Source organism: Haplochromis burtoni, unplaced genomic scaffold, assembly GCF_018398535.1.
Source record: "Haplochromis burtoni strain Fernald_Lab_line unplaced genomic scaffold, NCSU_Asbu1 Contig_32, whole genome shotgun sequence".
NCBI lineage: Eukaryota > Metazoa > Chordata > Actinopteri > Cichliformes > Cichlidae > Haplochromis > Haplochromis burtoni.
In genome coordinates this window covers 938,577-951,071 of record NW_024582393.1, presented here as the reverse complement: position 1 = coordinate 951,071, position 12,495 = coordinate 938,577, and the positions used below count along the sequence as shown (strand labels likewise).

Genomic DNA, 12,495 nt, shown 5'->3' with positions numbered 1-12,495 from the left:
ACAACCTGAAAAAAAGACTTGTAAGCTGATCAAAAAATTTGTGTTTCACTTGGCTAATCTCAAACGGTGACGTGGTACTTCACAATGGAGCACTTGTGCTAAAGTTGGAGACAACCATATATGTACAAGTCTTTTTGCACAGCATATGTACAGCCTTTTTGCTGTTTCACTAACTCAGCCTCTCCGACGAGCACTAGCTCATGAACAGAGCTGCACTTTGTGCTAATTTTATTTTTTAACACATGATTAGAGCTAGTTGTCTCATCTCTCCTGATAATTCCTTTTTTTTCTGTGTGAGAAAAGTGAAAAGGTTCATTTCAGAAGTTAATCCCCCAATGCTCCTCTGAGGCTGGTGATGTTATGGTTTGTGTGAAGCTGCTAGATGACACATCAGGACAGGAATGTGCTGAGAAAGATCCACATACATGCTACAAGCCAGTGAGGAGGGGTGCTGAGAAGACGAGCTGGTGGGGTATATGAGAAGGCAATTAGCAGCGATAAGAAACAAAGCTATTTCACAACCACTGACTCTCACTGAGAAGTTCATTTTGGACAGGGTGGGATGCACAACAAGTTAACTTACAGTTACATGAGCAGTTATCAGTGACTCGTTCTTTTTACAGACCAATATGCTCATTATTATACAATATACATACACTTGGGGTAATAATGTTTGATTGTTTGAGCTGGAAGACCCCTCCACGGCCCATCTTCAGAACTCCTGAAGGAAGGTTCTTATCCAAGATTTTATGGTAGATGGACCCCTCAATCGGCCTCACAGTGCAGTGATCTCATCCTGTACCCTTAGCAGAAAAACAGCCCCAAACCATAATGTTTCCACCTTCATGATTGACTGTAAGATCGATGTTTATTGGATCATACGCAGCATTTCTCTTCCTCCAAACACGACGGGCCAAGTTGACGCCAAAGAGCTCGATTTTGGTTTCATCTCACCACAGAACTTTCTCGCAAGCCTTCTCTGAATCACTTAGATGTTCATTAACAAACATTAACGACCTTTGCAATTCAGAATCTGATAGTCATGTGGAGACAATCAACCAGTAAGTTTCAAATCTGTAAATAAATTGCCACAGACTTGTAGATCTGCTCCACCCGGGTCGGGTTTTGGATTTCTACAGGAATCTCTCCAGAAGTTGGCCCAGAAGGTGCAGAGACAGAACTCATTTATCAAGAACTTAGATGGTCAGCAAGAAAAAACAAAAGGACTGCCTTCACAGAGATATAAAGACTCAGATTTATAGACTTGGGTCTATAGTTGTGTTGCTGGGGCCAGAGTGATTACCGGCCTTCTACTTACAGGGTGGTCGACATGTAAAGTGTAACTGAGTTGTGGCATAGCTGGCTCTGGCCTTGGACTGTGTGTTTTATCCTTTTGCAAGTGGGACACTGGACTTGACTATTCCTTCATTTTTTGATCATTGTATTAATACATGTTGTTGATAGGTTTGTAGCTTGAACCTATTCGCTGGAACGTTGAGGACAATATAATTACACAGCAAGCAAGACACGAAGTAGGCAAAGTTCTTCATGTTACTCGTGCACGGGAGAGACCGGACAAACGCCGCTCCTTCGCTTGACCCCAGTTGCTCTCAGCCAGGCTCCCCATAGCACTCCTTTTATTGTGGTTACATGAATATGCATAGGGTCATTAACATATGACATCTTACATAGGTATACATGTGAACAAAGAATACTGTGTGTGTGTGTGTGTGTGTGTGTGTGTGTGTGTGTGTGTGTGTGTGTGTGTGTGTGTGTGTGTGTGTGTGTGTGTGTGTGTGTGTGTGAGGTCAAGATGTGACCCTGTGAAGACTCCCCAAAGCTGGTGCCAGGACATCTGAACAAAAGGCTCTTATACTTAAACAGATATACGTGTGTTTGCTATACCATATATCAGCAAGAGAAGATACGACCTCTCCTAGGAGGTGTGATCTACGCCAGAACACTCTGTAGAGGGAGTGAACGCACTCCCCCTTCATGCTACACAGAGCCGTTACAGACCTCCTAGGATGAGACATTCTTTCAATCTACAAATGATTATACACTGCTAAGCATATGTGAGTAAATATTTCTAAGCATAAATGACAATCAACAATACAAAACCTAACAGTTGTCTTTTAGAATTTTATTGGTTGTCATTTTTTCCCACAGCTGAAATGGTTGGTCAGACCTTGAAACTGATTGTGTGTGTTACAGGGGAATCTACAAGATTTTAATCTGTAACGGTGTCGTGTGTTACCAATAGTGTTCTTGGTGACTGTAGTCCCAACTGCCTTCAGATCACTAACAAGATCATCTCTTGTAGTTTTGGGCTGATCTGCCACCTTTCTCATGAGGCATCTAACTATAGACCGAAAGCGACTGATGGTCATTGTATATTTCTTCCATTTATGAATAATCACAATTGCTGATGGTTTTAGTGCCCATCCAGCTTTATACAGCTCTAAAATCTTCTCCTCGACATCCTTTAAGGGCTCTTTGCTCTTTCCTGTGGTGGTACCATTTGGAATAGAAGAAACTACTTCTGAGGACAACTTTACACACATAATGAATTCAGCTCAGGAGTATCTGTGATTGATTAATTGCAATTTGAGTGGCATATGGGAACATAGCCAATATAAGGGAGCCAGAATTCTGGCTGAATTGTAGGGGATCAAATACTTATTTCAGTCAATGACATGCAAATCAATTTATAACTGTTATACAGGGTGGGCCATTTATATGGATACACCGTAATAAACATGGGAATGGTTGGTGATATTAAAGTCCTGTTTGTGGCATATTAGTATATGTGAGGGGGCAAACTCCTCAAGATGGGTGGTGACCATGGTGGCCATTTAGAAGTCGGCCATCTTGGATACAACTTTTGTTTTTTCAATAGGAAGAGGGCCATGTGACACATCAAACTTATTGGTAATCAGAAAAACAATGGGTCTTGGTTTCGACGTAAAGTTTTACCACTTATAAAATGTGTTCAATGTGCTGCCCATTGTGTTGGATTGTCAATGCAACCCTCTTCTCCCACTCTTCACACACTGATAGCAACACCGCAGGAGAAATGCCAGCACAGGCATCCAGTATCCGTAGTTTCAGGTGCTGCACATCTTGTATCTTCACACCATAGACAATTGCCTTCAGATGACCCCAAAGATAAAAGTCTAAGGGGGTCAGATCGGGAGACCTTGGGGGCCATTCAACTGGCCCTCTTCCTATTGAAAAAACAAAAGCTGTATCCAAGATGGCCGACTTCTAAATGGCCACCATGGTCACCACCCATCTTGAGGAGTTTGCCCCCTCACATATACTAATGTGCCACAAACAGGACTTTAATATCACCAACCATTCCCATTTTATTACGGTGTATCCATATAAATGGCTCACCCTGTATATTGTGTTTTGTTTTGTTTTTAATTGTTGATATTCTGTCTCTCCCCATTAAAATTAAACTACAATAAAAATGACAGACGGATCATTTCTTTAGAAATGAGAAAAGTTACAAATTCAGCAAGTGATCCAATTATTTCCCCCGTTGTGTAGCTATCATTTGACAGGTATATGATAAAAGATTAAAATGCAGATACTTAGAAATGGCATAAAAAGCAGGCATGCAAAAATATTCATTACAGTAAGAAGTGGCGTTGCTGTTATTTTTTTTCTTCTTTGGTCTTCAAAGTTGGACTTTGCTGTGTTTAGAGGAGCTTGCCAAGCCTTGAAAGCAATCAAAAGTATGTGCTATAAAACTCTTTTCCTGCTTCACCCTTGAATGCCTGTTCAAACAAAAAACACCCACATACAGTGATGAAATACACATTTACGCGCTTGGTAAGAGGTATATAAACTCAATGGATATAAACTCGCTAAAGGCAGAGGACCACCCTTCTTCTGCTCCAGTAGGTTTGTTTGCTTTGAGACTTGTGCCCCCTTGTGGTTGGAGTGCAGAGGTAGATTCAGTAAAGTGAATCCATTCCCATATATAAAGCGAGTCCTTTATTTGTTGGTATTGTGAAAACGTCTACATTGTGAATCTTAATTTACAGGAGGTGCATAGTAAAAGATATTAAACTGAAAAATTATAGTGTGAATCACTTTAAAACTGAGAAATAGGGCATGGACTTTGGTAGAGAATAAACTCGCACATTTCCTCAAATACATTTTGAAACACAATAGATAAATTCGTGAAATTACCACTTAAACAGATATTTTTTAAATCAATTATATTGCTGAACTCTGCAATGAACCTAAGCTAATCTGTCTCTTGTGCACAGGGGCATGTAGGTGACTCTCCAGTGCATCAGCTCGAACTCGTAGCTCAGGCTCATTTTAGGTCTTCCTGTGAAATGTCTTTGTGCCAGAAATGAAAATCACATCTCACAGAGAAAATGTCTCTTAGGCGACACGATTCAATAACCTCTGCTGTGTGAGCTTTCTTGTCTGCCAATGGTCCACGTTTAACCTAGAAGATAAATGTGTTTGTACAATTCTACTGACAATATCCAGTGTGACCACCTCTATTCTTTAACGCAGCCTGGAATCTCTGAGGCAGCTTTCTTATCATTTCTTTAAGTAGTCTTCTTTGGATGCTTGCTTGCTTTTGTTCCATTCTCTCTCGCCATGATCCCACACTGCTTCAGTAATGTCGAGGTCCAAGCTCTGTGGAGAGGACATGACTTTCAGGCACTGATTATCTGCTGTAGATAGTTTTTACGTCACAGGAAACACTAAGGACACACTGCACACAGTGTTAAGATATGCCACGTTTTCAGCTAATAGCTCTTTGGGAATTACCTCACTGATCCAAAGATAGCATTTTATGCCTTTCAAAATGTGTTATCTTTGACATTTTTCATAGAATCAAGTAAATAAATGAGAACATATTTTGTGACAAGTTGCTAGAGTAGGATGTCTTGAGACCGGTCTTGGTCTTCACTTGATCTTGTCTTGGTCTCGACGGACTTTGATCTTGGTCTTGTCTTGGTCTCGCTTTCTCGGTCTTGCTGTCTCAGATCGACATAGTGATCGGGAGACTTGGAGTCAACAGTATCCATGACACACAACTTAACATTCGATAATGTGTCATGCGCAAAAGCATCAGTTCTAAGAGCCGTGCTTAGAGAGTGCTTTGTAGTGAATCAGAAGAGTCGACTCCCATTGAGCGAGAGCCGGCTCCTCACTTAGTTTCCTTTCGCTGCTCAGCTCTCACACAGTGACTCAGCTATGCTCCAATCCCTCCATATTGTGGCCAATCACATGCAAGGATATAGGATAATATCATTATGTGAAAAACAGAGAGGGTGAGAGATGTGACAGTCAAGTGGAGCTGCGTCTGTCCTCTCAGTAAGTGAGTGAGACAGTAGACAGTGGTGAGGAGGGCTGTGCGAGTGCATCCCAAAAACACATAAATATGCCTGACACCTGTAAACGAAGCAGCATCTGGCTGCAGTTTAAAGACTTTTTTGTCTCGGTCTTTGCTCGTCTCGACTTTGTCTTGGTCTTGACTCGGTCTGTCTTTGTCTTGGTCTTGGTTTAGGCAGTCTTGACTACAAGTCTACAGGCTGCTAGAGAAAAAGTGCCTGAAGACTTAAAATGTACTCTCTATTAAGTTTATATCTTCAGTTAGGTACCTTTTTCATACTTGAATGATTCATAGGTCAGTGTTGAGTGGCTTAACATACAAAAATGCTCTAAAAATAGTCAGCTGCAAGGAATGGACTAAAAGTATAACAGCTGCTAATCTCCAAAGAAAAATTGAAAGACCTTAAGAAAGCCTGGAGAACTATTGCTCAAGACCACTTAAAAAAAATAAAAATAAAATAAAAGTCTGGCTCCTGGGAAGCAAAACATAAAGAAGTCAGGGATGGCTCACAACTTTTACACAGTACTGTATGTACAAATTTAAACAAGGTCCCTTCTTTGGTATCTTTGAGCATCTTGGATGAGTCAGTGAAAGAATGACAAAAAAGAGGAAGGGAGGATGCAGAAATGTGAGTCACTTAGAGTGTATCATACTCACATGCATGTCAGCACTGTTTTGTGTATGTGTGACACGACCACAGATACAATATGCATGATAATAAATATGCAAATGCATCTATGCAAATGTAGATTTTGGATTTCGTATACATCTACGAGCATACGGTTTACGCTGTAAAGAAAGGAAACTAAAGAGAAAGAAGGAGGGAAGTAAAATTAATTCGAGGCCGCAGCAGTCTGAGCATTGCAGTAATCTGACAGTTAGCCAAGATTTGTAAAAGAACAGAAACTTCTGCAGTGGTTTCCAGACTCCTGCTGTGTGTTACTATGACTCACAGTCTCCATTCTCTCCACTATCCCCTTATTTTCCTTTTATTATCTTTGGTTTAAAAAGAAATCTTAGTGGTGTGAGTCGGGATTTAAAGATAAGAGTCTTGATTGAATCTGGGATGTTTTCTGCAATTTAGAGATTAAGCTGTTTTATATAAACCTGTAGCTCAAGTTTATTTCTCTGTTTGTCACTGCAAGGTTTAGGACTTACTGGCCTGGGGAAAAGGTTGCCAACACACATTCAAACAAACGAGACAGCGGCCACAAGTCATGAGGTATGAGTCATGCTGACTTCATTCATCGTTCCTCTAATCTGCCTCTGCTGCAGTGCATTCTTTGCTTTTTCTTTGCTATTTTGCCACTCTACAGTACAAGCTCTTCTCTTCTTACTGAGTGTTACTAAATTAAATTAGTAAAGACATACACAGTAATAGGGTGGGAATGTACACGGTGAAAGCTGATCAAGCTTGGAGGCAAAGGGAGGAGCAGAAATGAAAAGAATGAGGTTGTAAGGGGGCGCAGGAGGTTGTTTGAGTCTTTGGAATTTCCCCCTGTGGGTGCTTCATTATCCAGGTCTCTAAGGGCTCAGAGAGGAAAACCCTCTCTGGCCACAACTTTAGGTTCACTTAAGCGCTTCCAAGGTCATGCTGGAGCACTAAATACTGTAACTGGATTTAAGAAAATTAAAGGTTTTTGTGTTTGAGAGTCTATCACAGGGTTTTACTCCAGTGTATATATCAGTCCTCTATATTTGTATGTTCCACTTCATTTATTCACCTTCATCATGTTGCAAACACGTTTTTAGGACAGCTACAAGGAGCACTGCAGTATTCTGTTTTACTTTCTTTGAGGTTCTCAAAGGATAAGAGAAAAACTGCAATGTCCAGAGGCACAAAATAAGATAAGACTTCAAAGATAATTGTTCAGAATCCTCAATAGAAATTGATTTGTGCACATAATTGCCTATACTGTGACAGTTGAATGAGGGCAGCTTTTATTTCCTTTTGATTGTACTTTGACCCGGGTATCAGCTAACCTTTGTTTTTCATCTCTTGCAGAGCCTTTAGATCCAGCTGAAGCTTGGGTGTCACAGGTATTCCTAGCACTATGTCCGATTTCTTTGTTCATCATTGTACATCCTACTCAGTGTGCTGGAATTTGATCACAGTCGTGGCTGAGTCTGTTAGTAAATCAGATGGCATCACTTCTGGTGTGGTTTTTCTAAATCTGCTTAATCTGATCGAGACATTTCTTTAACGCCATGTTTTAGTTGTAGCTGTTTCATACTGTATTCAGTTCAGTTAAGATAGGAAGGCTGGCACAGTCTGTTTATTTTGGGCCTGGCTGACCACAAACTTGCAAGCACGCAGCAAGTACTAGGCATTATTCCTTTCTCGGGCAAACCAAAAGTATTTCGTTGCATACTCACCATATTTTACCCTTTAATATTTGCTTTTAATTCTCACTAGAAACATATGCTTGTCCATTGCTGCTTTCTGTTATTTGTTGTGTGTGTTGGTTTATGTGGTCTCTGTAGTTCCGTTATCTGCTCAGAAGGCTATTACATGTTTACACCACAAAATATGTTTAACACATTTCCTTGGAGACAGAAAAAACATTGTGGGTTAAAAAGGAAGCATATGAGAGAGTGAGTGAGTGCGTGAGTGAGTGAGTGAAACAGGAAACAAAGACTGGGGTGATGTTGAAGTGGGCAGGGTCTGAGACACCAGCTTTCATTGGGGGAGAGAGGCAGGAGTATAAGTTCCCCACTTCCCACTGCCGGCGTCATTTTCTAGACCAGCCAGCAGTGAGTCTCCACATCTCATTTTTCACTTCATCCTCTGCCGTGTCTAAACTTATCCAACATGACCACAAGATCTAGTCGGATGTCTTTCACCCGCTCTACCCCAGTGTACCGTGCTGCCAGTATTTATGCTGGTGCTGGTGGACAGGATGTTCGCATCTCCTCTGCTTCTGCATCTTCCCTGCGTTCTGGTATTCCACTTAGACCTTCAACCTCCTTTAAGCTGAGCAGTGGATTGAGTGGAGGCATGGGCGCCGGTTACGGTGGTGCCAGCGCGTCCGTGACAGCCAGCGGTGGCTCCGGTGCTTCGATCCTGGGCAATGAGAAGGGAGCCATGCAGAACCTGAACGATCGCCTGGCCAATTACCTGGAGACGGTGAGGACCCTGGAAAAGGCCAACAAGGAACTGGAGCTGAAGATCATGGAGGCCCTGGAGAAAGGAGGCCCTGACATTAGAGACTACAGCAAGTATGAGCCCATCATAGACGACTTACGCAGACAGGTAAGAACTGAGAACAAATGAAAATGTTAGAAAAGTGAAAAGGTGTTTGATAAGACACAGTGAGAAAGATACTTTAGAAATAGTTTAGCTGGGCTAAAATTTGAGAATCAATGAGTGCATGTGACAGCACTCAACACTACATATTTCCAGCAAGAAGGTTTTAACATAATCTTTATTTAAAGATCACCTGTGTTTGAAAATGAAGCTGGAGAATGCTTTTACTGAGACCAGCAGTGTTTCCTTTGTAAGTTATCAAATTTCTTTAAAGAGAACGACGGGTGTGGCAGCTCAACTGTAGCCAGTCCCCTCCCCCATAAAACTCTCGACTGGCCCCAACTTCCTCTGATGAATCACCAACACAAGGGTATCATCACGAGAGACGGACTGCGAAGCTCTCAGAAAACCAGCAGACAAAAGCATTTCTAAATGGTTCTGCTTGTTAGATGTGGATTCTACAAGCATGCGTAGTGTAGGAGGCGCTCAATGGGAAACAGATGTGTGGCACTCGTACATACAAAGCGATCTCATAGTGCCAGAGTGAGTGTGCACACACACACGCACAGATAGATGCGTGTCAGTGCAGTGGTTGTATAACAATCAGCAGAGTCAAATGTCACATTCTTCTCCAGAGTCCCGCTTTTCTGCATCACATAATGACACATTTATGGTGGTTTTTTAGTTTTTTACTCTTTTTTTTTTTTACCACACTAAAGTATTTCCCCTTCCCCTCTGTGACAGGAAACAAGAAGAAATCATAGACTCACTGCCACAGTCACGATAAAGAATTTTCCCCTCTGTGCACGCATAGATGCGATCGGTGATACATACAGAGACAGACAGACAGAGACATGTGCAGTTGGGTGGACAGAAGAGAAACTTTCTCTCTATGATTTATTGAGACAGGATACATGTTGCTCTGGCAACGCTAAAACAAACCAGATTCTGTTTTGGCACAGGAACACCCTCGCTTCCTGTTCTTCAGTTTATGGTTCTTCTTTTATGACTACAGGTTACTATGGATTCAATCATGCTGCGGTCGGTTTTTGCAGTTTGACTTTTTGAGTATCGGTGGTTACATAAGGCAAGTCGGGCCTACAAAAAATGCTGTGTCAAAGCACATAATTATTAGAACTGGCTACTGACTTGTGCACGGGTTAAGCAGCTCTGTTCTTTCTAAACAGCAGAATCAAGTAAAATGAAAATAATAAAATAATAATTTTTTAAACAATGTTTTATTTTCCTGTCCAGATCTTCGATAAAATAATGGATAACGCCCGTTTAGTGCTTCAGATTGACAACGCCCGCCTCGCTGCCGACGACTTCAAAGTCAAGTATGTGATCGTCTCGTCTTTGCATGTGTAGTCATTCTTACACTCTGCGATTGTGTCTCTCATACACTGTGTCTGCTCATTCCCACAGATCTGAGAATGAGATGGCGATCCGCCTGTCCGTGGAGGCCGACATTGGCGGGCTGAAGAAAGTCCTCGACGAAACGAACATGAGCAGGCTCAACATCGAGAACGAGATTGAAGCCGTGAAGGAGGAGCTTCTATTCCTAAAGAGGAACCATGAGAACGTGAGCTTGCGGTTCATCAGATTGATAATAACATATAGAGTCACACGTTTTGTTGTCTTCTTCATTTCTTTTCTCATTCTGCTGATCCAACAGGAAGTGATGGAGCTGAGGAGTCAGATCTCACAGTCAGGTGTGCAGGTGGATGTAGACGCTCCCAAAGGTCAGGACCTGTCCCAGATCATGGAGGACATGAGAGCCAACTACGAGAAGATTGCATTGAAAAACGCAGAAGATCTCAAACGGTGGCATGAAAATCAGGTGCGGTGGACATTAAGAAGTTTGATTCAAAAGACACGCTGAGCCACTGTGTTTCTGACCATCTTCCTTTCGTGTCCCTGGCAGATTGCAGATGTGCAGGTGCAGGTATCACAGAACACAGAAGCTCTCCAGGGGGCCCAAATGGAGAAGAGCGACTTATCACGACAGATACAGACTCTGGAAATTGAACTTGCATCTCAACAGAGCTTAGTAAGCATTTTCACTGATTTTATTTATAAACATGAAATTATCAAATCCTTTCTAAGTTTATGACCCTGTTCCATAATGCATTCTCTATATCTTTTTACTACAAAATTGGCACAGTTGAATACCATGACCACTGCGCCCACTCTTAGTTAGCAAAGCATATATTTCCTCATCTTTTCTTATACTTACAGCTTTTATTTCTCCTTTTATTAGAAAGCCTCTTTAGAAGACACCCTGCGCAACACAGAGCTACGTAACAACATGGAAATGGAGAAGTATAACACCCTCATTATTCGGCTGGAGGAGGAGCTGGCTAGCTTACGCGCGAACATACAGCAGCAGACCCAAGAGTACGAGGCGCTGCTCAACATGAAGATGAAACTTGAGGGCGAGATCAGCACTTACAAGACTCTGCTGGATGGTGGAGACTTCAAGTAAGAGCTATAAAGATGTGGTGGAAGAAAAAAAAATGCAGGTCATGGCAAGATGATGGTGATGGTGGAGGTGAATATGAAAATCAATTGATAGCATGAGTTGCATGGCCAAAAATAACTACACCATTATGCAAGGTAATCCCAGAAAGTTGATTCTGTTTATCTAGATGTAGTGTTTTCTGAAAACGCAACATCTAGATGAGCAGAATCAAAACACTACATCTAGATAAACAGAATCAACTTTCTGGGATTTCCTTACCTGGATGATTGATGCATGCATCAAGACATTATGCAAGTCAGAAATCTCAGCTGGTTATGGTCTCAAGGCCAGTTTAATGTGAATATTCTGGAAGTCAAAATGTTTCATTTGTGTTTTGCACAGGCTCCAGGATGCACTGGACGAGCTGGAGGCCTCCGACTAATTTGGAACAAAGGATTGGGAGTCATCGCAACAATGGAAGCAATCTGCCCACACCCATTAATTATGAGTGGGGTGGGTGGAGGAGTTTTGACATTTTTTGCACTATAACCACATGTCAAGTGAACCCTGATTTAAGCAGTTTTTAATAAAGGCATTATTCCACCACAGCGAAACATGGATCACTGCCTGATCTGACCGCAAAATAAAACCAAATAAAACCACTTCTTAAACCTGAATTCACAGTTTTTGTCTGGTTCTCACTTCAGTTCAGTTCATGTTTGGTAGGTAAAGGCATTTACTAAATTAAAAATAAATAAATAAATAAATAAATAAATAAATAAATAAATAAATAAATAAATAAATAAAAATAAAAAACAACTTTAAAAAAAATAAAGAAAAATTATAATAATAATAATAATAATAATAATAATAATAATAATAATAATAATAATAATAAAATAACTGATCATTACTGTTGGTGAAACCAACAATTTATAAAAAGAAAATATCCACAAATTTGCTTGACTATATTGCTATCTTATTCAGGGAAATTGTTATCTGTGTTATCATTTGCTGCATCTCAAAATATTATGATGAAATAAAAGCCATGATCCATCCATATGAGCCACGATCCATCCATTCTTTTCTGCTTATCCCATTCAGAGAAAAGGCCATAATTTGTAACGTGAATCTTACAAATGCAACATGATAAGTGGCCACTAGGGGGAAGAAGTAGTCCTAAATGAGCCACCTAGGTGGCTGCATAAGAATTTGCCTTACTACTTATATGCACCAAGGAGTAGGGATGGGTACCGGTATCCGGTGCCAGGATGGCACCGGTTCTGACATAAACGGCAGTAACCAGACCGAAAAGCAGCGCACATTTCGGTGCTTTATTTCGGTGCTTTTTTTCCCTGAGCTGTGATACACTTCTAGCCAATCATTTCCGAGGATAGTAGGCGGGTCCAGGTACGT

At 41.2% G+C, this 12,495-nt stretch overlaps 1 protein-coding gene across 2 annotated transcripts; it reads left to right on the top strand.

Annotated features, from left to right (window-relative positions):
- The first annotated feature begins 8,090 nt into the window (after positions 1-8,090).
- LOC102309471 (keratin, type I cytoskeletal 18) lies at positions 8,091-11,756 on the top strand. Of its 2 annotated transcripts, none has more exons than XR_001336162.2 (7): positions 8,091-8,624; positions 9,873-9,955; positions 10,044-10,200; positions 10,294-10,458; positions 10,543-10,668; positions 10,879-11,169; positions 11,482-11,756. XR_001336162.2 is itself a non-coding variant. In XM_005918561.3 (7 exons), the coding sequence occupies exons 1-7, from the start codon at positions 8,184-8,186 to the stop codon at positions 11,519-11,521; spliced, it is 1,233 nt and encodes a 410-aa protein (XP_005918623.1). In that variant the 5' UTR covers positions 8,091-8,183; the 3' UTR covers positions 11,522-11,756. The 2 variants fall into 2 exon arrangements, 1 of the variants encoding a protein (XP_005918623.1); XM_005918561.3 differs by having other exon boundaries at positions 10,879-11,099.
- The last annotated feature ends 739 nt before the right edge of the window (positions 11,757-12,495 follow it).

Excerpts from the sequence above, each read along its gene's own strand:
- LOC102309471 (XM_005918561.3), top strand. The coding sequence starts at position 8,184 with ATGACCACAAGATCTAGTCGGATGTCTTTCACCCGCTCTACCCCAGTG. Across the intron at positions 9,956-10,043 it reads GCCGACGACTTCAAAGTCAA|ATCTGAGAATGAGATGGCGA; the intron begins GTATGTGATCGT and ends TCATTCCCACAG. Across the intron at positions 10,669-10,878 it reads TTGCATCTCAACAGAGCTTA|AAAGCCTCTTTAGAAGACAC; the intron begins GTAAGCATTTTC and ends TCCTTTTATTAG.